The following is a 26,188-nucleotide window of genomic DNA, read 5'->3' on the forward strand; positions in this document are numbered from 1 at the left end:
ATAAATAAAAAAAAAAACGAAAAAAATTCGACGTTTTATTAATATGTAACATAACAGCTACGCTACGACGTTTAAATAAAATTCAAAATTTCCAAATTGTGCAGTGCGCGAGTGCTTGCAAAACACACAAAGACTGTGTGCTGTGTTGAGCCAGTCTCTCTCCAGCACCACGGGCAAGTTGGACCAAAAATTTAATTGTTTTTGTTGCCCCCACTAACTCAACAAAAACGAAGAGAAGAAAACGCACCAACAACGAGTGAAAGTTTTCTCGCCTTTGTTTTGTAACTGTAATTGTGCTTTGTTGCTGCTGTTATTGCTGTTTCTGGCTGCCTTTTGCAGCAGTGCAATTACATTTAGTTGGCTGTCGTCTTGCTGCCATTTTGAGCCCAACAAATAATATTCACACAGTGTGAGCGACTCTCGTGTGGCTGACATTAATTTTTTTCGCTCACTTATTGTGTATGTTGTTATGTATATATAAACGTGAGTCGCGTCCCCGTGAATTGGCCTTGTGTTATTTGCGCCAGGTACCAGCAATAAAAGAGATAGCAAAAAAAGTAGCGCGAAACTATTTACATCGAATCCCGTGCATAGCCCTGCTTCCCCCTTTCCGCCCACACTCGCTGCAGTCAGCAGAGCAGCGCAAGCAGAGCGCTGCTTTTGAAGCTGAAGGCTGCCTGTGACGACAGTAGAAGAAGAAAATCAAGCCATCGAACGAATTGTTCGCATATCTGCAAAATGTTTGTTGGGGGTCAAGGCCATGCTTTTGCTCAATTAAATCGTCGTCCTCCCCCCTCTGTATATATAATACATAAACAAAACAAATACTCAGACGCAAACAAATACAATTCAATATGTGTATCTAAATATATATGTGTGTGTGTGTGTGTGTATGTGTTTTTCTCTCAATAACTGTAGTTGGCCGTCCAAGTCGAACGGGAGCAAGGAAAGAGTGAAGCAGCAGCAGAAGAACCAAGTCCGATAAGCTAAAGAACCGAGCTGTGTTGTCGCGCAAAAGATGTGCGATACAAGCGACAAGGCGCAGAAATGGAAATGTGAAACTTGCACCTATGAGAACTATCCATCCTCACTGAAATGCACTATGTGCCAGGCGTCCAAGCCGCTGCTGAACGAGGATATCTTTCGGTAGTTGTTGCAAATTTATCCCACAATATCCTGATTCATCATGTCTCCTTTGCAGTCTCAGTCCAGCATTAGCAGCACCAGCAACAACAATTCAAGACAGCGGCAGCTACAGCGCAGAGGAGGCGGCAGCTGGTCTGCCCGTGGAGCCAACATCAACGTGCTTTGCTCGTCAGCAGCAACCACATCAGCAACAACCCCAACAGCAGCAGCAACAGGCGCGTCAGAGCAATGTAGCTGACAGCGAGAAATGGGCCTGCAAGGTCTGCACCTATTTGAATTGGCCACGCAGCCTGCGTTGTGTTCAGTGCTGCACGAAGCGCGGCGGCGCCGCCATGGATACATATGCAACCACGGCCAGCGATAAAGACGCCATCGATTGTGTGGATCGTGCTGGCGAAGCGCTGCAAGCACTGCGCATCAGTGGGTCTGACACTGAACTTAATGCACGTGGCGGCGTGGATGCCGCAGAGAGTGGCAGGCAACTAATTGGGGCAACTGCCTCGAATTCGAATCGACGCAACCTCAGTCCGAGCATTGATCATCAGCAAATCTGCAGCAATTCGACGCATCTCAATAATCTAGCAAACACATCTCAAAGCCAGCCGCAACAACAACAGCAACAGTTGACAAATCAACAACAGCAGCAGCAACATCAACAACAACAGCAACAGCAGAATTCGTCATCGTCCGCCGGACTGCAGAAGCATTGCTTTATCGCCAAATGGGCCTGCAATGTAAGTCGTCAACTGTGATAACTATTCCAATGTAAATCTGATAATCTTTGCTTGTGTTCGTAGTCGTGCACATATGAGAACTGGCCCAAGAGCTTGAAGTGCTCCATGTGTGGTAAGACGCGAGAGATTTGCGGCTCTGGATCACAGGGGGATTTGCATGCTTGCGCCAGCATGTCGGGCAGCAATAAGCAGTTGAACCTTCAGGATGAACAGCAGCAACAACAACAACAACAGAACACAGACACTGTCAGTGTCAACAACTCCTTCAATAAAAAGCATATTTACCAACTAGGTAAACAAAGATAAGACACCGTCGATTATAGAAAATTTAATGCAGTTTTCTATCTTCTTTATTCAGGTTCTTCGGAAACCATTAACAACTGTGATACGCTGCAAGAACGCCAGGAGCGTCGTCAGCGTCAGATCAGGCGGCAGGTCGACTGGCAGTGGTTGAACGCTTGCCTGGGAGTCGTCGAGAACAACTACAGTGCCGTCGAGGCGTATCTGTCATGTGGCGGCAATCCGGCGCGATCATTGACCAGCAACGAGATTGCCGCCTTGAATCGCAACTCGGCCTTCGATGTGGGCCATACTCTCATCCATTTGGCAATACGCTTTCATCGCGAAGAGATGTTACCCATGCTGCTCGCACAGATCTCTGGCTCTGGGCCGGGTATAAAGCGTGTTCCGTCGTATGTTGCTCCCGATTTGGCAGCAGATATACGTCGACATTTTTCCAATACACTGCGCATTCGTAAATCCGGCCTAGCATGTCACTATGTGCAGAAACATGCCACATTTGCTCTGCCCTCGGAGATCGAGGAGTTGCCCATACCCATACAAGAACAGTTGTACGATGAGCTGTTGGATCGTGATGCACAGAAACAGCTGGAAATGCCGCCGCCGGCTCTAAACTGGTCGCTGGAGATAACGGCACGTCTGAGCTCACGTTTGCTGGTGCTATGGAATCGCAGTGCTGGCGATTGTCTGCTGGATTCAGCTATGCAAGCCACTTGGGGCGTTTTCGATCGCGACAACATCTTGAGACGTGCGCTCGCCGACACTCTGCATCAGTGCGGACATGTGTAAGTTGAAGGAGAACATTATTATTTTTCATTAATTTAATTATTTTTCGCTAATTACTATGCTTATGCTTTTAGTTTCTTTGCGCGTTGGAAGGAATATGAAATGCTGCAGGCGTCCATGTTACACTTTACCCTGGAAGATTCGCAGTGGGAGGAGGACTGGAGCACCTTGCTATCACTAGCAAGTCAGCCGGGTTCCTCTTTGGAGCAATTGCACATTTTTGCTCTCGCCCACATCCTGCGACGTCCGATAATTGTGTATGGCGTCAAGTACGTAAAGAGTTTTCGAGGCGAGGACATTGGCTATGCCCGATTTGAAGGTAAGACAACAATATTTCCGCACTCAACAGGCTTTTAATTTCAACCATTTGGTTTTTTAGGCGTCTATCTACCTTTATTCTGGGAACAAAACTTTTGTACCAAATCACCCATTGCACTAGGCTACACTAGGGGCCACTTTAGTGCTCTGGTGCCCATGGAGCCATTCTCACGCATTGATGGGCGTCGGGATGATGCCGAGGACGTTACCTATTTGCCACTAATGGACTGTGAGCTGAAACTCTTGCCCATCCACTTTCTGTCTCAGTCCGAGGTAATTATTATTATTATTTATGATTTGCAAATTGAAGACATTCAAACGTCACATTTTGTGCAGGTGGGCAACGAGGAGACGATGATGAGGCAGTGGTTGGATGTCTGTGTAACCGATGGCGGTCTGCTGGTGGCCCAGCAAAAGCTGTCCAAGCGTCCACTTCTCGTGGCACAAATGCTGGAGGAGTGGCTGAATCATTATAGACGCATTGCGTGAGTATAGCTCAATTAATTCTTATTAATAATGTGCTGTATTGACTGATTGATTGATTTTTTGACCCCCGTTTTTTTCTCAGACAAGTGATAACAGCACCATTTGTACGTCGACCACATATTACCCATTATTCGAGTGATGGTGACTCTGATGAGGAATAGCACACAAAATACACAGGTCAAAGGTCTTCTTAATGCAAGTTCGCTTGATCGATCAATGGATAATTGAATTGGTTATGAAGGTTATTATATTATTCAAATTTATTCTTAATTTTTGGTAGCAGGCAACGGTTGAAAACGGTTGATTTAAATGCGATGATAGCAGCTCCTATGCACATGCAATTAGCTAATGGAATCTATAGAGAAAAAGCAAAAAAACGTATATATAGATACATATATGAACACATATACAGCAATTATTAAGTTGTAGTTGCAGGCAAAACTGTGAAGGTTATGCGAAAAAGTACTAAAATACATAAATTGATATACATACACACACAATAATATTTCATATCCGTTTCCACACACACACATACACATACACAATAATGTTAGTGGATTTTAGTCAAATTTGTTCGCCGTGGGTCAACGAGAGACATTGTCAAAACATTATGAAATCATAATTCAATATTATATAGTAGTAGATTAAATTTGAGAAACAATCTTTTTAAGTCAACACAATGCTTGGCCGAATCGCGAATTCAAATTGAGAAGAAAAAACAGCAAAAAAATGCAAAACATATACATATATATCCAAATATATGTATGTATATATATGATCCTTATATATATTTATCTAAGTATGTATGTACTTTTAAACTACGCAAAAAATCTCGATGTACTATTAAATTTTAACTTGTGAAAGAGCACCATGGGGTGAATTGAATTATGAATTTTATTCTAATTGTAATAGTTTTGTTAGTAATGTTATTATTATTATTATTATTCTAATGTCTAAGAAAGCTTATTGTGCAAATGTACACGCAAAACGCATTAAAAACAAAATAAAACATATAAGAAAAAATATTGAAAAACCAAAACAAAAAAAAAAAAACAGTTCAGGTTCATAATACCCGCCTTTGTAGTGCACTGTGATATCGATAGACATTCTCGGTAATCGATAGTGTTGAGTGCTCATCCCTATTTGTATCTGAGATACTTGCTCTCTCACATTGCGGTTCATTTCAGATGGATATTTAGTCGTTTTGTTGCTGCCGTCGTCGTCGCTTGTCGGTGCCGTTTGTTGGTGCGCGGGGTTTTTTTTGATAGCTTAAAATTGGAATATATACATGAATTTGCTAAGCAGCCGAAGCAAGAAGTTTATATTATAAAAAGAAAAAGAAGAAAAATCCCATAAATTTCACTGTGATTTGATCGGTAAATTTGCTTATTTATTAAGCATTCTGGTGAATGCAAAAAAGCCGAATACTCATCGAGCTCGCGACAAACACACAGATATACACACACATTCACACACAATTCGGTTCTGAAGCGCAAGCCACCTACAAATTCCTCATAAAAATACTACACGTGAATTGCGAATGCATATGAGAAAGATACAAATAGAAAATCAAAATCTAAGCAGAAGAAAAATTGTTAGTGAAGTGTAGTGTTGTGTAGTGCTGTGCTGTGAAGTGAAGTGAAGAGGAAGGCAGAAGTAGTGGTGACCTGTGCGCCTGTAGTTGTTGTGCTTTCTATCCGTGTGTGTTTCCCTCCCCCATTTTGCTGGCGCAAGTGTGAAGAGCATAGCAGTATCTCCTCGCTATGGGTAAGTTTGTTTGTAGTTGTATGCCGACAGTGAATACGATTATCTAGCTACACACATACACGCGTGCTCACGTAGACTACTGTTTAGCTGTGTATGTGCATATGTGAGCGAACAAAATTGCGCAAAGGCAAAGATGAGCGCCAGTGAAAGAGGGTGGCCTGGCTTCGCCTCTCTCTGTATAGCACGCGCTCTCGCTCTTGCTCGCTCTCCCTTTTGGACACTCCTGTGCTGTTGTGTTGTTGTACATTCCCGTGTTTTTACTCACAAACGTGCGTGTGTGTATTTGTGTGTACATATATACTTAGTTTACTTGATGGTATTATCGCATTAGTAGCGTATTATGGCACGGCATAAGGCGAAAAGGCAGTAAAGTTGCGCTGTCGCTTGTCGTTTGCGTTGTTGCATTTGTTAATCAATATTGGCCAGCTGGTGGAGCCCATCGTCATCTGAGAGGGCAACTCTGAAACCGCACACACACACGCTCGCCCGTCGAGACAACAATACACAGACACGCACACACATACGCATATGATTGGTGGTCTCGTCCACTCCCCATTTTATGTTCTCAGCTGCGATGACGTCAGTGTTGTTGTAAGAACAAGTTTTTTCAGTGTTGCTTTTGATTTTGATTTTGCTTTTGCCGTCTGCCCGACAGCGCCCCAAATTGAGTTGATATCAGAGAATCTGAGAATACCTGACCGAATAAACCTACAAAGTGCATAGCATGCAGTCAGGCAGTCAATCAGTCATTGAGTCGGGCGACTGCAATTACACACGTTGCCGTTAGGGCGTCGTCGTCGTCACAAGTAATACCTGTAAATTTACCGTTTGCTTTGGCAGCTTGTGGGAACCGATGTTGGCTATTGTAACTCTAGTCGCTTACATGTAACGTAATTCCATAGCCATATATTCTTTCATACTGTTAGAGCCCATTGTCAATGATTAATTGTTCGTTCTATAGCTACTTCTCCTTCTCTGTTCGCTGTCCCTAATTAAGTTCATATGCTTTGCCTTTTGGGCAGCGACGTCGACTGCGGCAGCGGTAGCGGCAGCGAGACAGCAAACACTTGTAGTTGTGTGCGTGCTCAAAATGCCTAATTGACTTGGGCTACCCCCCAAATACTGCAGAGCGAGAGAGAGAGGGAGATGTGCAGCAGTCAACGACCAGCGATCTCTACGCAAAAGGCTTAACAATAGCCATAAAAAACAGCACAACAACAAAACAAATGCTCAACATGAATTCATGACAAGCACATTGACTTCCATTGGGCTGCAGCTTTGGCTTCAGCTTCGGCTCCGCTTTTGGTTTTGCTTGTGGTTTTTTATTTAGTAGTTGCCTTTTTCACAAATGAAAACGAAAGGGGCAAACGAGTTGCCCCCTCCCACTCCTCCGCACATCCCACTTTGGGGGCATTTTTCTCATTTATTTGATCGTTGATTTGTTCACATCGTGTGCATTCGCTTTGCCTGCCTGCCTGCATCCCATTTTGTTCAAACCCCTTTTGCTCCCCCCTTTATGCTGTGGGGTTATATAGGTCAGAGCACTTGCATAGAAAGTGGCGATGGTCTCCTCTTCTTCTTCTTCCTCCACACACACACACACTGCGAAGACGACTTGACGTCCGACGTTCGACTAATTGAATGCTATTTTTGTAGACGCAGCGTCATCATCGTGATCATCATCATCAACAACAACATCTACTCACGTAATTTTCGTTGGCTGCGCTGCGCTTTTCACTTTTCGTCTAATAAGCATACAGGAAGCACTTTCAACTTGGGCTGTGGCATCAACAACACATAAAAGGCAGAGCATGCTCGACTACAAGTGCTGCAAAGTGCTAAGCCATAAATCAAACATAATTTATGCAGGCATTTAGTTGAAACTCTTTATATTGAAAAAGTTGCGTATACGCCAGGTAACGCAGCCACATAAAAAGTCGAGAAACACTTGCCTCGCAATTCGCATTTGAATGAGTAATCGAACTATGTTTGATTATGTTATTGCTTTTTTCCCATAAATAAACACCGCCATTTCCATGGCCCAAAATTCTGTGAGTGTGTGGGAGTGGCCAAAGAACTTTGAATGTGAATGCGAATGCTAAAACGAATGCGAGGTGTTTTTATTATTTTTCGTTTCGCCGAAATTCATCGGAAAATGCTCGGAAAATATGGCAATGCCACTGCCACCGAGCGTCATCATCTGTTTTGAGTTTGCTGTGTGTTGAGTGCTGTTTGTGGATGTATTGCACCTTGACCTGCATTGTCCTCGACATTATCCTGCCGCAGTCAGACTGTTGAGGGATTTGACGCACTTTCCGCTTAGAATTGTGTGGCATGCACATAATGTACGGGAAATGCTTTCTATCTGGCTGCTCAGTTTTGTTGTGTCTGTTTGGCATTGGCCTCTTCAGGGTCGTCACACAGTTTCTTTCCATTTTCATTTCCATTTCACTGTTGAGGTTAGGAATGCGAAATATTTTTTGGGGCGCGGTCGAAATTAATTAAAAACACACAAATGTGTGTGTCTGAATGTGTGTGTGTGGCCTGCAGTTGACCTTTGGTGAGAGAACAACTATCAACAGCGAGCAGAGACACAAAACACACTCGCAATTTAACCTTGGACTTGCCCCCCTGTTGGTTTGTGTCTCTTTTTTGTTTGCGCTTGTTTGCTGCTCAGATTGAAATTCAGCTTTGAATTTCGAATTGAAATGCAAATTCAAATTCGAATGCTTTTTTATTTTGGCTGTAGTTATAACCAGTTTTGTGCGCTCACAACTTCAACTCTATTCACGCTTCGTGGTTGGTTTGCTTGGCTGTCGACGATGTCGACGTCGATGACGATGAGGATGACATCATTCGGACCGGGGGCACTAAAATCGCTGCCGTAATTACAATAAAAAAAAGAAACAAACTGAGCGCTCTAACTTTTATTATGTCTACTTCGTACTTCGAGACTCGCAATCGTACTCAAAGTCGTGCCATGATGGAAGCTATACTAAATACAACATATACATATATGAGGAACTGGCATGAAAATTTAATTTTCGCCATCTTTACATGCTCATCTCGATCTGTTTAGAGTTTGCGGCAAATGTAATTAACGCGGCACTGCTAAATGGGGGAAAACTGTTGAAAAGTCAATAAACAAAATGCCAAAATCAATATGCGAGAGACGCTGGAAAAAACTGTCTGTGATTGCATAATAAACAAAACAGCAAACAAAAAAAAAGAAGGCAGCAGCATAAATAAAATTAATTGAAAACGAAACACGTATGTGTATACTCGTACGTATACGTAATATCTATATGTGTAAGATTGTCGCGCCGTTGCATGTGTGTCTGTGTGTGTGTGTGTGTGTGTGTGAGATTGTGCGGGTCTCATTCATTAGACGTACGTCACCATTATAATGCGACTAGTTAACGGTTTTGTAGTTGTTTCTCGTCTATTGTGGGGCTTTAGCTTATCAATAAATTCTATTTTGGAACCCAAAACGTAAAACCCGCAAAGCGACGAAGCAGCCACACAAAAGAGAATGGCCGCGTACAAAACAAAAGACACGTAAAATAAGCAACACACCGAAAAAAGGCTAAAAATGAAAACAAGTAAAGAGCAAAAACAATAAAAAAATAAATGTATATATATAAAATAAAAACACTGTTCATAATAAGCATATCCAAAAGGTCTCGGCATATTGTTATTTCCATGAAAAATATTCGTCGAGTATTTTTGTAATTTTCACATGAAAACGACAGGGGGAATTGTTGCCGTTGTTTTGTTGTTCGGTTTGTTCGTTTTGCTTTTTTTTGTCGTTCTGCTTTTATCTATAGAAACAATCGACTTGGGGTTGGGGCTTTCAAGCGATCAACAGATTCGTCGTCATGGCCGGCATTTCGTTTTGTTTGATTTTATAATGCCGCCTTCATTACACGACTGCCGCGGCTATATTATAGTAAATTTAAAGCTGTAATTTGTTATAAACAATAATATTTATAGGCAAGGGAGTTGCTAGATTATTTATCAGCATTCGCTTTGGGGCAACGTGAAAGCGTTGCAAAGTTGTTTAATGATGTTCAAGTTGATTGAATTGCCTGTTGCTCGGTTAATAAACTTTAAACAATCCGTTTGCTTATTCCTCGGACTGATAATTTATGGTATGCTTTATCGGTTAAACCCTTTCTTATCGCTTATCGATCATTCGCTTGGTTTACCAATCTTAATCTGTCCTTAAATTTGCAAATATTTGCCTTTATCATATCTGCACGCTTTTAACTTCTGTGAAGTCTATTTATAAAGATGTATGTAATATTTTTAAAGGAATATGATATATTAATTTTTTAAAACTTTAAAGTTTTTAGTTTGATATATATTTTTTTAAATATATTAAAATGCTTCGATCCTTATCATGAAATTAATTCTTATATTTCATGTTTTCAATAATTTCTCTTAATATATTAATTCAGCTCTTTAATATAAATATATATAATATATTAAGATTTTTCAATCTTCAATACAAATTTTATTCATTTTGTTTTTTTTTAAATTAAAATTTTTGATATAAAGAAGATCGCTATATTTTCATTTCTCATATTTTTTCACTTCTTTATATATTATATATTTATTATTATATTTTAGTAAATTCCCATTTTAAGTTTTTCTACTCTAAACATATTTCTTTAACTCACGATCTTTATCTGAGATCATTACGTTCTTTGCTTTTGCATTGTATAACAATATAGATAGTGCTGTAGATAGATTTCCTTATACTTGCATCTATATCTTTGCATTCTTAACTATCTGCTGTTGACTCTCCATATAGTATCTGCTATATAACGATATTTATATAGCCGACAGCTGCTGAGAAGCTTGTTCACCTGTGCCCCAAGCGACAGAGAGAGAGAGAGCGAGAATACTTTGAGTTGTACCTGTTGAGAGTGCGCTGTTCACACTTGTGTACATAACACAGAAGAGATACAAAAGTGTTGGGGCCACTTGAGGTGGTGTGCGAATGTGTGTAGGGCGTATCTGTCAAGACTATTTCAGTGTGTGTGTCGCCCTTGGCCTTATCAATGATAAGATTAATTGCTTGCCACGCGCATGACTCACCCCACACAAAAGTCTGAGTATGCCTCGACATTCGACATTCGAAGACACACAAAATACATGAACACAAACTCCAAATTGACTGATTGACTGTCACATAATTTACAAGCCACAACAACGACACCCACATAGAACTCTGAGAAATCTGAATACAAAACGAGTCGCGAGCGTGTGGCAAACGCACAAGCACACGAAAATACATAAATACATATTTCGTATTGAACTGGGGCTTTGAGCTGTGCTCTGGCAAAGCGGCACAAGGCTGAAGGGGGCCGTTATTATCGCATCACATGCATATGACATCAGCGAATACAACACGTAAACTGATATTCTACATACGTATTCGCATTCGCATTCGCATGCGTATACGTAATATTTAAGTTGATTGAATGAAAAACGCGAGCGTAAACTCAACTAATGTTCCGTTTCCATTTTATTTTGTAGGTAAACAAAAGATCTACTGTGCGAAATGCACGAAAAAATGCTCCGGCGAAGTGCTGCGCGTGGCTGACAATCATTTCCACAAGGCGTGCTTCCAGTGCTGCCAGTGCAAGAAGTCCTTGGCCACCGGCGGCTTCTTTACAAAGGATGGCGCCTACTATTGCATACCCGACTATCAGCGACTGTATGGCACCAAGTGCGCCACCTGCCAGCAGTATGTGGAGGGCGAGGTGGTCAGCACCATGGGCAAAACGTACCATCAGAAGTGCTTCACGTGCTCCAAGTGCTCGCAGCCCTTCAAGTCCGGCAGCAAAGTGACCAACACCGGCAAAGAGGTGCTCTGCGAGAATTGCGTCTCCGGTGGCGCCCCAGCCACGGGCAGCGCCACCGCATCGCCAGCCCGTCAAGCGGCTGTGACGTCACCCGCTCCGCCGGCCGAGAGTCCCACACGGGCGACAGCGCATCAGCAGGTGACGAGCGGCGTGCTGTCGCATAAGGCGCACCTCAAGGAGGACTACGATCCGAACGATTGCGCCGGCTGCGGGGAGCTGCTGAAGGAGGGCCAGGCGCTGGTCGCATTGGATCGGCAGTGGCATGTGTGGTGCTTCCGTTGCAAGGCGTGCAATGCGGTGCTGAATGGCGAGTACATGGGCAAGGATGCGGTGCCGTATTGCGAGAAGTGCTACCAGAAGAGCTTTGGCGTGAAGTGCGCCTACTGCAATCGCTTCATCAGCGGCAAGGTGCTGCAGGCCGGCGATAATCATCACTTCCATCCAACGTGCGCTCGCTGCACCAAGTGCGGCGATCCATTCGGCGATGGCGAGGAAATGTACCTGCAGGGCAGCGCCATTTGGCATCCCCGCTGCGGTCCCGGTCCCTCCGAGTCGGGCATCATACTCAATGGCGGAGGCGGAGCTGGTGGCAGGCCAGGCACAACCACATCGGTCACGGGTGGCGCCTCGAATGGCAACTTCACAGACACCGAATGTGATCGCATGAGTTCGAGTGCGCTCAGCGAAATGGTATGTAAGAGGGGAGAGGGAGGGGAATGCTCCACTCTCCCTGCGACTGCGAAGAGAATGCTCGACTCACACACACGCACACACCTTTCAACACACACACACACATGCAAACGAGTGACCCAGCGTTGCACCTTTATGATTTTTATGATTTTCATTTCGATTTTGTTTTATGCATTTTACGTTTGTTTAACCTCGTTTTCTTTTTGCGCTTGCGTTTTTTTTCTTTCTTTCTTTCTTTCGATTTTTCGTTCGTTTTTTCAGTACATCCGCTCCAGAACACCGAGTTTTAATGGTTCACTTTATTCCAGTAGCCGCAAGGTTTGTTTTCGTTTTAATTTTTATGATTTCCGATTAGCATTACGATGATTATGATTTCGAGACTTTGGCTTGATTAATTCCCCATGCACTGCATGCAAAACAACGCGACTAACTTTCACTCTATAACATTTCAACTAATCTTCCTAATCCCTTCTAGCATTATCGCACCGTCAGCCCGGGGCTGATACTGCGCGAGTATGGACGACCCATTGGCGAGGATATATCGCGCATCTATACCTACAGCTATCTGACAGATGCGCCGCATTATCTGCGCAAGCCGATCGATCCATATGACAAGACACCGCTGTCACCGCATTTCCATAGGCCCGCCTCCTATGCCACGACCGCTAGCAATGCCGGCTCCGTTGCCGGCAGTCGTCCCCCATCGCGTCCACATTCGCGCACGCGCAGCGCCATGAAGGTGCTGGTGGATGCTATCCGATCGGAGACGCCGCGGCCCAAGAGTCCGGGCATGAACAACGAGGAGCCCATTGAGCTGTCGCATTATCCGGCCGCCAAGAAGCCGCCACCAGGCGAACAGCCCAAAATCGAGCGAGATGATTTCCCAGCACCTCCCTATCCCTACACGGATCCCGAGCGCCGGCGACGCTACAGCGATACGTACAAGGGAGTCCCTGTTTCGGATGATGACGATGATGTGGAGAACGAGGATGGCGAGAATGGCAAACAAACCAATGGCAAGGCCAAGAATGGCGAGGAGCAAACGTGAGCTGATGAAGTACATTCTTAAAAACCTGGCTAATGTTACATTCATTTTAGGCGCCTGCAACGTGAGGCTGAACAGCTGGAGAAACTCAACTCGGGCATTGGCTCTGTGATTGCCAAGGATCTGAAAGAGCATGCCAAGTACAGGAAATGGAAGCAAAACAATTTAGATCCACGCAATGCTTCACGCACGCCGTCAGCCTCCAAGGAGCCCATCTACAAGTTGAGGTAAGCTACAGACTTAAATTAGCAATTAAATTGAAGTAAAAATAAAAAAAGGAAAAAAAGAAATGTAGAATAGCAAGTTAGAATAGGTCAAACGAGCACACAAATTCCCAAATCAGCAATTAAATTAATTAATTAATTAATTAATTTATTATTAATTAATTTATTATTAATTAATTAATTTAATTGTGACAACAATATTAACTGCAGAATTGATTACTCTCATTTTATGTAGTAAAATTGTAGTTAAAGGATGAGATGCGTAGTATTGTTTTTAACATTTTTATTAGTATTATTCTTATAAAATAGGAATTTTATATTTACTAAAGTTCATTGAAAGACGTAAATTCAAGAAGACATTTTCTTAATTTTTAAAAAGTAGTATTTTAAAATGATGTAATGTACACTTAAATCTTTTTTTATATATATAAAATAAATATTTAATAAGAATACTCGAAAGTTTATAAAAAAAGATCTTCAAATTTTAGACCATATTTAAAACGAATATTACTATAAAACTAATAATGATAATGATTATTTCTGATATTTTGAAACTCTTAAGATGGATAAACGATATTCATTTGTATTTAAATGCATATTGTATTTGTTAATTATTATGTTGGATAACATTTTTAACAAAAGAAATTCATATATTAGTAATTCAGTTTTTCTATTATATATTATTATACTAATATCCTTAATTCCCTTGCAGATATGAATCGCCCATTGGCGCATCGCCTTCACGCAATCTGGACCACCAGAAGCCATTCTATGAGGATGAGATGTTCGATCGCTCGACCAGTTATCGCGGCTCCCTGGGCAAATCTCTGGGCAATGCGCCCAGCTACAATGGTAAACACATTGAACTGTTAGCGAGCGAGTCTTAGAGTTAGCTTAGAGTTATCTCATACTATAAGCTGTGCAGAGAGTTTTGTTTTTGTTTCCTTTTTCCGTTTTTTGCCAAATTGTATATTATATTTAGCCCAATTACGTTTATAGCCATACATTCCTATCGCTCGCCGCCCAAGCCCGGATATGGATTCAAAACCACAACCTTGCCGCCTTACATACGCAACGGTTACAGCTCCGTAAGTGCTGAATTGGCCAATTTGTTATTGCCTGTTGCTCTTGGTGCGAGATTTGTTTATCTGTTTAGCTAATAATCAACTCTGTTATTCTGGGGCCATCCACTAATCTATAGCATTACGTATACTTGATATTAAGTACTCTCTCTCTCTCTCTCTATATATCTATCATATTCTCACTTTCATCTGTTTGCTCACTCTTGATCAATTTGTCTCTTTTGTAATTTGTAATTACTGCTGCTGCTGCTGCTGATATGCCAAATGCTGCTGCTACTACTGATGATGACTGCTTTTGGTGCCTGGGTGCAACTAATACAATACATAATATTGTTAATAACTCAACTGGTTGGTTGGTCTGCTGCTTCATTGTGTTGTGCCTTAACATACTACACTCGTATCTTTCCTATTCGACTATTCTCTGTGTGTGTTTGCTATATGCTACTTTCTCGTATTTGTTGCTACAATACAATACAATACAACTTAACTAACACAACAATAACACTTAACATACATCATACATAACATAACATACATCATCTCTTACCTTGGCGACTCCAGTGGTGAGTGCGCTGCGTCATGTGCCCAAACCTGGATACGGCTTGGCTCCACGCTCTCACACATTCAGTTCCACAACATCAGCCGCCGTCACGATGCATGGTGCCACTGTAAGAATGCTTTTGTTGTCGTAAATCCCGTTTTTGTTGTAATCCTTTATTCTAGATTAGTTTGGTTGCCAATCTATTGCCTCCTGAAAGGCGGTCTCAACACTCACACATTTCGTAGCAACGCACAATTTTAGTTTTGTTTTTGGTTTTGGTTTGGCATGTTTCCATTACAATTTAGTATTGAGAATTAATCGCTCTTTTGCTTTGTCATCTTATGCAGGATTTCTCCTATGGAGGTTTGGGTGACAAAACACATAGCACAGATCTGAGCTGCGGCAAATCAGAGGGTAAGTTCGACAACTACAAGTAATGAAAATAATCGACAATTCTCAAACTAAAAACAGCACAAATCAAAAATATAAAGAAATTAATAAATACAATCCGATAACTGAATAGAAAGAAAATTAAATTAAAATAGAAAAACGTAACGTAAACCTGAAGTTAATTCAATAAAAATGATATTCTACTAATATCAAATTAAAAATTAAAATCCAAAAATAAAATAATTGCACAATCAGTTTTTCAAACTCAAGTTGCAAAATAAAAGTTAATCAAAATAGAATCCCAAGTGAAATAAATTAAATTAGAATGGCAAAAATATAAAAAAAAATAGTATTGAAGCTGAAATTACAAACTACAAAATAAAATAAAAAAAATAATAATACTAAATAAAAAATGTAAATCTAAAATCTATAAAATAGAAATCAAAATTAACATGAAAATGTGTTGCACTACTACTAGTATTCTACTCAAATTTCAATCTAAATTAAAAAATATAAAAAAAAAATTCCGAATAAACAAAATTTCTAAAACAAAATTTCTAAAATGTAATCAGTAAAATATCCAATCAAAAATAATGAAGACTACGTTTGATTTAAAGTATTAATAATGAATTTCCTTTCTAACCTTCAGCTTCAGTGGATTCGATTACTGAGGGCGATAGGCGTGCTCTGATGGGCGGCGATCTGCCCGCCTCGAGCACATACTCGGGCGCCTTGTCCTATCACTATCCGCAGGCGGGACTCATTCGACGCAGTTTGCCCAACATGGCGCACTCGATGCTGGTGCACGAGCCTGCCAAAATCTATCCCTATCACATTTTGCTAATTACGAACTATCGTCTCCCATCAGACGTTGATCGCTGCAACCTGGAGGTAAGTCAAATACATTATTTGTCAATCCGTGAGATACTTATCGAGTTGTATCTTTTTCGTTACAGCGTCACTTGTCAGACATCGAGTTCGAGCACATTTTGCAGTGCGCCAGATCCGAATTCTACAGGCTGCCCCAGTGGAGGCGCAATGAGCTCAAGCGACGTGTGAAGCTCTTCTAAATGCTACAGCCTGGATAGAACCAGATCCAGATTGGCTATTTGTGACGAAACCAAATTAAACAAAAGAAAAAACAATTACCTAATCATTTGAGGGTTCTTAACTATAAAACAAATGGCAGCAAAGCAAAACAGCAACAACAACATCAAAAACAATACAAAAGTTAATGAATTGATAAAACTATGCTAATTTCACAGCCAGTTTTGAAACACGCTTTAAATATATAATTGAAAGAAAGGGAAATAGTTACATTTGAAGTGCGGACTGCAGCAATCGCAGATCCAGTTTATTTTTTTAAGCATTAGTTGCGCAGATAACTATTTAAATTCTATAAGAAAACCAAAAAAAAAAAGAACTAAAACACAACTTCGGCATGGACGAAGTTTGAATACTCTTGCAGATCGTCACACTTATCATATTGTTCCTAGAGTAAGAACTAATATTTCACTAATTAAATCAATCTGAAAACTATTTGCGTTTGAAAGTATTGAAAGTGAAATGCGATCTGCAGAGGTATTACAAAACAATGTATACAAATTTCAATAAGTTAAACTTTGGCAGTCAAGGCAAGTCCTGAATTGCATGAAAGCTTTTTATAAACAGCGGCTAATCCAGTTAAAATGCATCAAAGAACGAGAAATGAATGTACCTACAAAAACAAATTCAAAAACCAACAGCAACAATTAGATGTGTGGCATTATAAAACATTACGCTAAACACTTGCAAACTTTTTAATTTATTACTATATATTTTATTTATTTAAATAGAATATGTCAAAGAATAAACAAGATATAATAAAACAGGACAAAACGAAGCAATATCCTACAAATGTGTTTCAATAAATACATCTATAATATATAGAATATCTTATATGCTGTGTCAAGTATAAAAATTTGCCTGCTTTGCGTGACTGGAATGTACTAATAGAGGAAATACAAACATTTCGAGTATATAAATATATATTGCGCTATGTTTCACAGTTATTCGGAGATTCTATTGATGGCTTCTCTCTTGAGTGTTTTGCACTAGTTTTGCTTTTGCAACGTGTCATCTGTGCGTAAGCTGAAGGTTAGCTGCGTCTTCATCACAGTAACGCTGCTGCCAATGATCTGCTTGTGATAGATTTGTCGCGTCACAAATCCCATATCGTCGTAGAAGTCCCGTTCATGCTCCTGCCATTCGGAGATGGTGCACTCCAATGAGGCGTAGCCGGCATTTGCACATGTATTTGAAATCTGATTAATCATTGGCTCCATTATCTTCTGATGCGGATAGTCCTTGGCAATGGCGAAACGAAAGATCCATGCGGCATTGTAGACAGCATGGTGATTCTTAACGCTAATCGTTGCCACAATGCGTCGTCGAAACTTGTTCTTATACGTCTCATCAAAAGGCGCTTCATCCATGAATATCTGATAGCTCGCCTCGTTGGGAGCACAGCGAAATATGAATGGTTCATAGCACTCAGCAACTAGCGATTGCGAGGGTTTCACCTGCGGCAGGAAATTCAATAATTCAAATACTTTACTTCAACATTAGTACTTACCCTCATTAGCTCCACTGCCTTAGCATAGAAGGAGAAGTAGGTGCTGGTAAAGAGGAAGAATACGCAACCGGGTATTGTGAGGACGCAGAATAGAAGCGGCACACCCAGAAAAATGAAGAATATTGCCCAAGTGATGACTATAAATTGTAGTGTTATCTGTAATTAAGATGTAGGCTATTAAGATGCATCCACGCCCGAATCAGATAAGTCACGTATGGCAAAAGAAAGCTGAGCTCACCTCCCGAAAGCAGAAGGCAAAGAAAGATTTTGAGGAGAATGACATAATGTAGTCCCGCACCAACTCCTGGCACTTGAGCTCGTCGTCTTCCCGATAGTTGCGAATAACAATAAATGGTTGCATCTAATGTCACTTAACACAAATTAAAAATCTTTAAAATCCGATTCCAAGCGAAATAAAAAACAAAATCAAAACATCAGCAAGCAGTGCGACCACAGCAACATTATTTCAGTACTAAATACTAAAAATACTTATGCATTTATTTGCACGAACATATCGCCGTGTTGCGTTACTGTTATCGATAACATTATTAGCAGACCAACTGTTATTTTAACGTCCATTGGAATTTAAAATCGGTTTATGTTTTTATGCAATCAAATAATTTATTTATATTGTACGCACATCAATTTTATAAAGCAAATATGGGAATTAGGCCTTTTTCTGCATTGCTTCGATAAATCCCTTCAATGCAGCCAAACCCTTCTCATTCTCCTCCCATCCGGGTGCTACTTTAGAGCAATTGTCGTACCATCGCACAATATTAGCGTATTTGCTCAAATCCAGTTTTACAATGGTAAATGAAGAAATAGTGGCCAAGATGGCAGTATCAGCAACAGTGAATGAGTCACCTGCTACATATTTTTGCCCTTCCAAGAAAGCATTCAGAAAACCGAGGGCCTCTTCCACCTTCTTGAATAGCTCTGGATCAGCAGCTTTCTTTTGCAACTGAGGAGTGTAATAATCTCCGAGAGCCTTATACAAGGTACCCATATCAAAGAACAGGCGTTGATTCACAATAGCGCGTTTCTGAGGATCCTTGGGATAGAGAGAATCATCCTTTCCGTATTTCTCAATCAGATAGGTAAGAATGGCACGGGACTCCCACAGAACAAATCCGTTGTCGACAATCGTAGGAAGGGCGTGCTCAGGATTAAGCTTAGCGAATTCTGGCTTCAAATGTTCTTCCTTGGCTACGTTTATTTCAATCTTGTTAAATTCCAGGCCAAGAGCCTTACCAATCATAAGGATGGAACGACAAGTGGCGGCCAGAGGCGAATAATAAAAATCCATTTTACTTTGTAATGTGATTGTTTGACGGGCTGAACGATAACTATTTCGACTATGCAAACCAACTCGATTTTTATACTGTTTGTGTCACTGATAAGCCAAGCCTTTTATTATCTGCCAATATCGCGATGATGCATTTTGGGCAAGCATTATTTTCAATATGATAAGATTATGGATTTCTAAAAGTTCATCGTTACAGTTCGGGGGTATTTCTACGATTAACATTAAATAAAAAGTTTGAACTGCTTCATGATAGTTAAACACATTTACCATCAAATAGAATTCTCATATAAAAGTATTTCGAAAGAAACTTATTTTATTGCATAATTTTTACATTTTACATAACTTTTATTAATGGAAAACTGTTCCCCAAAAGAAATGATAAATAACTGCTGAGTCTTAATAGTTTCAAGAATTATCATTAATAGTCTCACAGCAATTAAAAGTTAAATCAATAATTTTTATATTATATTTTATATAATTTTTTTAAGTTAAGATATGCAATTTATATTTAAGCTTAATAAAATAATAATTATACCAATTGAGAATATAACTTTTTATATAAATTTTTAGCTGCCGAATCAATCACATTGCCCAACCCGGCCATTTTCGTTATGCTTAAGCAAAACAAAATTGAATTTGAAAATATCAGTAACCAGTGCGACCGCATTCAACAAATACTATACAATACCATTTTCTGGTAATATCGATGTTTTGTAGTGTCGCGTGGAGCATGACAATCATTCAATTTATATATCAGCTTAAGCGATTTTGTTCAATCGATTATCGCTCCAAAATGTTTTGTGAATAATAAAAATAAACTCATTTAGAGGTATAATTTGACCGCGGCATTATGACGAAAAAAATCATATCTGCAATTTCCATAAATGTTATCTATTTTATTCATCGCAAATTTAAACATAGTTTGAATCTCGATAACGTGAGCAGTTGCCTAGAGTTACTCCATTTAAAATCAATTTATTCTTCGATGCAAATAAAAATAAATTAAATTAATCGAAAAGCTTAAATCGAGAAGATTTCTTAACTGCCAAATAAAATTCCAAAGTTGTTGATTTATAATAGAAAGAAAATTTTTTATTTATTGGGCTCCAAGCGAGATGTGGTTTGCCCTCCAAGAAACTAACAACGAAATTGAGAGTTCCTTCTTGAATAGCTCAGAATCAAATGAATTCTTGAAAAACAATGGTTAGTAATAAACTGTGAGAGTCTTTTAAATAGGACAGGATGCATATGTATGTCCGTAGCGGAGAGAGTAACAAAGAAATTTAGTATCTCTTCCACATTTTTAAGTAGCCAAGGATCAAAAGGTTTATATAGGTAAAGCGTTGGTATATCATAACAGCATGTTTTCTTAGGATCCTTGGGGTCATCTTCTCAGTAGTTATGAATAAAAAATTGAAAAGCTTAAAACCCAGACTCCAAGGAAAATAAAAACCAAAGCCAAAGCATCAGCAAGCAGTGCGACCACAAACAGCGTAAGTTCAGTAGAAAATACTAAAAATACTCATACATTTATTTGCTACAACTTGTCGCCGTGTCGAGTTATTGTTATCGGTAACATTGTCAACAGACCAACTGTTATTTTAACGGCCAAATTAAATTTAAAATCGGTTTATGTATCCATGCAACTTAATAATTTATTTTTTCAGTGTACGAATATCACTTTTGTAAAACATGTATGAGTATTAGGTTTTTGTTTGTTTTACTTCATTGTTTCAACCAATGCCTTCAAAGCAGCCAAGCCCTTCAAGTTCTCCTCCCATCCGGGTGCTACTTTAGTGGCATTCTCGTACCAGCTAACCACATTTGTGTATTTGCTGAGATCCAGATTAACAATGGTAAATGAAGAAATAGTGGCCAAGATGGCAGTATCAGCAACAGTGAATGAGTCACCTGCCACATATTTTTGACCTTCCAGGAAAGCATTCAGAAAACCGAGGGCATCTTCCACCTTCTTGAATAGCTCAGGATCAGCAGGTGCTTTCTTTTGGAACTGAGGATAGTAATAATCTCCGAGTGCCTTATACAAGGTACCCAGGTCAAAGTAGAGGCGTTGATTCACAACTGCGCGTTTCTGAGGATCCTTGGGATAGAGCGAATCATCTTTTCCGTACTTCTCAATCAGATAGGTAAGAATGGCACGGGATTCCCACAGCGTGAAACCGTTGTCGACAATTGTGGGAACGCTGTGCTGAGGATTGATCTTAGCGAATTCTGGCTTTAAGTGTTCCTCCTTGACTACGTTGATTTCAATCTTATTAAATTCGAGGCCGAGAGCCTTACCAATCATAAGGATTGCACGACTAGTGCCGGCAAGAGGCGAATAATAAAGATCCATATTAATTTGAGATGTGATTGCTAACGAGCTGAACGATAACTATTTCGGTTCCGCAAAGCAATTCGATTTTTATACAGTTCGCTTCACTGATAAGGCCAAGTCATTTATTCTCTCCCACGTTTATGCATTTTGGACGAGCAACACGATAAGATTGTGGATTTGTGAAAGTTCATCATTACAATTCGGAAGTCTAACTAAAATTTAATAAAAGTCTATATTATTTCATAATAGTTCAACACAATTATTACCCAATTTAATTATTATGAGAATATTTATGGTAGAATTTACGAAAGTTGTTTCGTTAATAAATTCAAAATTTTTCTCTTACTTAAACTGATAAATGAATAGAGATACAAGTGCTCTTAACCATGGATTGATATGCCTATTGATAGCAACAATCGTATTGTGCTGGTTTCAAAAGTATCATTAATAGTATTTGTTTTACAACATTAATTGCTGCAAATTAATATTAAATAAAAGTGTTAGATAAATTAAATTTGAAGTATATAATATAACGCAAAATAGCAATAGCAAATTATTTTGGCAATAGAGAGAATTTTGAGAAAAGAAATATAACTATTTATATGTACCTGTCGAGTCGGATACATAGAATTTCGGTTAAGATAAAGCAAATCAAAATTCAAATCGAAAACATCAGTAATTAGGGCGACCATGTTCTACATTATTAGCAAACTACATTCTCAGTAGTATCGATGTTTAATGATATCGAGTGACCCATATAATAGATGGGGAAATTATTCGATTTAAAATCTATTTTAACAATTATTTTTCTATCGGTTCTTATCTTCCAATACATTTCAACGAACAATAAAGATTACTCATTTAGAAGGTATAACTTGTCCAAGGCAGTTCATTGTAAAATAATTTTACCAAAAGTTGTATTGAATATACATATATTGAATTTAAAAGTGAATGCTCTGCAACGTGGGCATAAAGCTACTCCATTTATCTTAAATTTATCAATTCAATTTATTCATCCTTTTAAAATATTTGAAACAAGAATATACAAAAAGTTGAAGACCAATTTGAATACAATTCATAACTTTCAAGCGAAATTTCTAATGCGTTAATTTAAAATAGTAAGCACAAAATATACATATTTTTTAAGTAAAATGAATCTATTGATCCTTATTGCAATGATTTCAGTATAGCCTTCAAAGCAGCTGCACTCTTCTCAACCTCATCCCATCCGGGAGCGACTTTGCTGCCATTCTCATACCACCTCGCAATATTTTTGTATTTGCCAATGTCCAGACCAATACCTTGGAATGAAGCAATGGTGGAGAGAATGGAAATGTCAGCAACGCTGAGAGAATCACCAGCCAGATACTTTTTGCCATCCAAGAAACTTTCAAGGAAATTTAGGACCTCTTCCACCTTCTTGAATAGCTCAGGATCAAGAGGCTTCTTGTAGAACTGTGGATGGAAATAATCTGCAAGAGCCGGGTAAAGCGCCGCCACGTCAAAGTAGAGGCGTTGATTTATAACACCCCGTTTCTTAGGATCCTTGGGGTACAGAGAATCGTCCTTTCCATACTGCTCAATTAGATAGGTGAGAATGGCACGTGATTCCCACAGAACGTATCCGTTGTCGACGATCGTAGGTATAGTGTGCTGAGGATTGATTTTCACAAACTCGGGCTTTAGATGCTCCTTCGCGGCGACGCTGACCTCAATTTTATTGAATTCCAGACCAAGTGCCTTGCCAAGTGAAAGGAGGGCACCAGTCGACGCGGAATAAGTTGAATAATAAAGATCCATTGTGACGGTATATCAATTTTAAAGTTAACTATTGCAGTTGTGTAGAGAAATTCTTTTTATATGATTTTTGTTTTACTGATAAGGTCAACACGTTTGTTATCTATTAATACAGTGACGACACCTGGTAGAGGGGTTATGACTGGCAGATATGTTCAGCTTATGTGATTCTGAAGAATCATCATCATCATTTACCACAGTATTATCGTTATTTTCCAAATGGTTCTGGAATACTCAGCGATCTGGAATATTCATCGAACAGATATACTAATATTCTTGGTATGTACATACAGTGGCTTCATCGTAAAATTTAACACCACTTTCGCAAAACTAACTTCCTCTACAACTATTGCATAAATTAATAAATTCTAAGAACGAAACCTATTATAAATGTCTGTGAATTAAGAATCATGCACAAAGAATAAAGTGTCGTCAAAAATTAAAGTTAAAGCTCAACAATTCAGAGTGAATTGATATTTGCGATTGGAAAAATTTAATTTAAAGGAGTAGGCTGCATAGGCGTTAGTAATGTCCACCTTACAAAATCCGTTCAAGATTTCGACCGTTACGCCGCACAGTGCGGCAGGACTCACTGAAGAAGCGATTTTCCTCGCGACTGTGCCTAAGTGTAGCAATTTACAAACAAGTAAGAAAGCTACAGTCGAGTGCACTCGACTGTGAGATACCCGCTACCCATTTTTAATAAAGGCAAAATATTGCGGTATTATTTTCAAAATATACCGAAAATACTAAAAAGTACTAAAAATATACCAAATGGTATATTTGGTATATCAATATAGTACACCATTCAAAATATACCATAAACGGCACAATGTGCCAGATTGTCGGCCAAAGCAACTCAGACCCCTAGTAAGTAGGCGTTTTTCCCATACAAAAGTATTTCCTTAATAACTTCGACAATTTTTATCTGATCTTAACCAAATTTTCAGAAATCATAAAAATAAATTCGTAGCTCTAGCTTTAAAATTACGCTTGTTATTAGATTTTTTTTGATTTGCGGGGGCGGAAGTGGGCGTGGCAAAAATTTGAAACAAACTTGTTCTGCGTGCAAACATAACAAATGCTGTCGAAAAAAAAATTATAGCTCTATCTCTTATAGTCTCTGAGATCTAGGTGTTCATACGGACGGACGGACGGACAGACGGACAGACGGACAGACGGACATGGCTATATCGTCTCGGCTGTTGACGCTGATGAAGAATATATATACTTTATAGGGTCGGAGATGCCTCCTTCTACCTGTTACATACATTTCCTGCCGGCACAAAGTTATAATACCCTTCTACCCTATGGGTAGCGGGTATAAAAATGCACCTTCGATAAAACGGTCAAACCACTTCCTACTTAATGGATAATGTTTCTAAGGACTAACAATCGTCTAGAAATCTTAGACGCTTTAGTTGAGTTAAACGGCTTGTAGTTGGACCTCCCAAGAAGAATTAAAAATCGTTTTATTTCTAAGCAATGATAATAACCTTATTAACCGAATAGTATTAAATTAATTGTGATTCTTTGGACAGCTGTAAACATTTAAGTCAAATAAAAAAACGGTTGTTTTATAATAGCAATGACATTTTTATTTCTTGAATATTACAATTAACTCTGCTGTACAACCTTTAGTATAGCCTTCACAGCGGATGCACTGTTTTCGATTTCATCCCATCCGGGAGCCACCTTACTGCCATTCTTGTACCACTTCTCAATATTGTTGTATTTGCTAATGTCCAGACCAATTGCTTGGAATGAAGCAATAGTGGAGAAGATGGAAATGTCAGCAACGGTGAGAGAATCTCCAGCTAGATACAGTTTGCCATCCAAGAAACTTTCAAGAAAATTTAGAGCCTCTTCCACCTTCTTGTATAGCTCAGGATTAAAAGGCTGCTTTCGGAATTGTACGTGATAATAATCGGCGAGAGCCGGGTAAAGCGTTGCCACATCAAAGTAGAGTCGTTGATTCACAACACCACGTTTCTTAGCATCCTTGGGGTAAAGGGAATCATTCCTTCCATACTTGTCAATCAGATAGGTGAGAATGGCACGTGATTCCCACAAAACGTATTCGTTGTCGACGATCGTAGGTATAGTGTGTTGAGGATTGATCTTCACAAATTCGGGTTTTAGATGCTCCTGCGCGGGGACTCTGACCTCAATTTTATTGAATTCCAGACCAAGAGCCTTGCCAACTAAAAGGAGGGCACCAGTCGACGCGGAATAAGGCGAATAATAAAGATCCATTGTAATGGTATAGCAAGTTGAAAGTTAACTATTGCAGTTGTGTAGAGAAATTCTTTTTATATGCTTTTTGTTTTACTGATAAGGTCAACACGTTTGTTATCTTGTAATACTGTGTCGACACCTGGTAGAGGGGTTATGACTGGCAGATATGTTCAGCTTATGTGATTCTGAAGAATCATCATCATTTACCACAGTATTATCGTTATTTTCCAAATGGTTCTGGAATATTCAGAGATCTAGAATATTCAACGAACAGATATACAAATAATTTTGGTATGTACAGTGGCTCCATCGAAAAATCGAACACCACTTTCGCAAATCTAACTTCCACTATAACTATTGCATAAATTAACTATATTTATGATTTTTGGTATCAAATGACTGCTTAGGGTTTCATTTAACTGATATTATAATAAAAACATACAATTTTATTTTATAGCTATACTTATTTAAAAAAAAAAATACTAAAATAGGTCGATAATAACAACTCAT

General features: G+C 39.4%; 7 protein-coding genes across 17 annotated transcripts; 2 read left to right on the forward strand and 5 right to left on the reverse strand.

Annotated features, from left to right (window-relative positions):
• The first annotated feature begins 9 nt into the window (after positions 1-9).
• On the forward strand, positions 10-4,775 carry LOC132784519 (ubiquitin thioesterase trabid). 3 transcript variants are annotated; one of them, XM_060790181.1, is made up of 9 exons: positions 10-173; positions 919-1,146; positions 1,202-1,880; positions 1,944-2,172; positions 2,239-2,965; positions 3,041-3,285; positions 3,346-3,557; positions 3,621-3,769; positions 3,853-4,775. In XM_060790181.1, the coding sequence occupies exons 2-9, from the start codon at positions 1,019-1,021 to the stop codon at positions 3,929-3,931; spliced, it is 2,448 nt and encodes an 815-aa protein (XP_060646164.1). In that variant the 5' UTR covers positions 10-173; positions 919-1,018; the 3' UTR covers positions 3,932-4,775. The 3 variants fall into 3 exon arrangements, with proteins under 3 accessions (XP_060646164.1, XP_060646165.1, XP_060646166.1); XM_060790182.1 differs by lacking the exon at positions 10-173 and adding an exon at positions 262-527; XM_060790183.1 differs by lacking the exon at positions 10-173 and adding an exon at positions 262-483.
• Positions 4,776-4,991: 216 nt separating this feature from the next.
• Positions 4,992-16,805, forward strand: LOC132784348 (actin-binding LIM protein 3). 9 transcript variants are annotated; one of them, XM_060789893.1, is made up of 10 exons: positions 4,992-5,537; positions 11,082-12,100; positions 12,362-12,418; positions 12,576-13,144; positions 13,199-13,372; positions 14,082-14,221; positions 15,013-15,119; positions 15,340-15,406; positions 16,032-16,273; positions 16,339-16,805. In XM_060789893.1, the coding sequence occupies exons 1-10, from the start codon at positions 5,534-5,536 to the stop codon at positions 16,450-16,452; spliced, it is 2,493 nt and encodes an 830-aa protein (XP_060645876.1). In that variant the 5' UTR covers positions 4,992-5,533; the 3' UTR covers positions 16,453-16,805. The 9 variants fall into 9 exon arrangements, with proteins under 9 accessions (XP_060645876.1, XP_060645880.1, XP_060645881.1 ...); XM_060789891.1 differs by lacking the exon at positions 4,992-5,537 and adding an exon at positions 10,713-10,955; XM_060789892.1 differs by lacking the exons at positions 4,992-5,537; positions 15,013-15,119 and adding exons at positions 10,717-10,955; positions 14,369-14,457.
• A 21-nt stretch (positions 16,806-16,826) lies between these two features.
• On the reverse strand, positions 16,827-18,458 carry LOC132784349 (uncharacterized). Its single transcript, XM_060789901.1, has 3 exons — positions 18,235-18,458; positions 17,997-18,152; positions 16,827-17,943 (listed from the first exon to the last, which is right to left on the reverse strand). Exons 1-3 carry the CDS (start codon positions 18,355-18,357, stop codon positions 17,476-17,478), a joined length of 747 nt encoding a protein of 248 aa, XP_060645884.1. The 5' UTR covers positions 18,358-18,458; the 3' UTR covers positions 16,827-17,475.
• Positions 18,459-18,582: 124 nt separating this feature from the next.
• On the reverse strand, positions 18,583-19,349 carry LOC132784350 (glutathione S-transferase D1-like). The gene has a single exon (XM_060789902.1). It carries the CDS (start codon positions 19,303-19,305, stop codon positions 18,664-18,666), a length of 642 nt encoding a protein of 213 aa, XP_060645885.1. The 5' UTR covers positions 19,306-19,349; the 3' UTR covers positions 18,583-18,663.
• Positions 19,350-20,829: 1,480 nt separating this feature from the next.
• LOC132784697 (glutathione S-transferase 1-1-like) lies at positions 20,830-21,690 on the reverse strand. Its single transcript, XM_060790479.1, has one exon. The coding sequence runs from the start codon at positions 21,659-21,661 to the stop codon at positions 21,026-21,028; it is 636 nt and encodes a 211-aa protein (XP_060646462.1). The 5' UTR covers positions 21,662-21,690; the 3' UTR covers positions 20,830-21,025.
• A 1,102-nt stretch (positions 21,691-22,792) lies between these two features.
• Positions 22,793-23,443, reverse strand: LOC132785015 (glutathione S-transferase 1-1-like). The gene has a single exon (XM_060790966.1). It carries the CDS (start codon positions 23,441-23,443, stop codon positions 22,811-22,813), a length of 633 nt encoding a protein of 210 aa, XP_060646949.1. The 3' UTR covers positions 22,793-22,810.
• A 1,614-nt stretch (positions 23,444-25,057) lies between these two features.
• LOC132784181 (glutathione S-transferase 1-1-like) lies at positions 25,058-25,714 on the reverse strand. Its single transcript, XM_060789610.1, has one exon. The coding sequence runs from the start codon at positions 25,694-25,696 to the stop codon at positions 25,058-25,060; it is 639 nt and encodes a 212-aa protein (XP_060645593.1). The 5' UTR covers positions 25,697-25,714.
• Between the last annotated feature and the right edge of the window lie 474 nt (positions 25,715-26,188).

The sequence above is a fragment of the Drosophila nasuta genome, chromosome 2R, assembly GCF_023558535.2.
Source record: "Drosophila nasuta strain 15112-1781.00 chromosome 2R, ASM2355853v1, whole genome shotgun sequence".
NCBI lineage: Eukaryota > Metazoa > Arthropoda > Insecta > Diptera > Drosophilidae > Drosophila > Drosophila nasuta.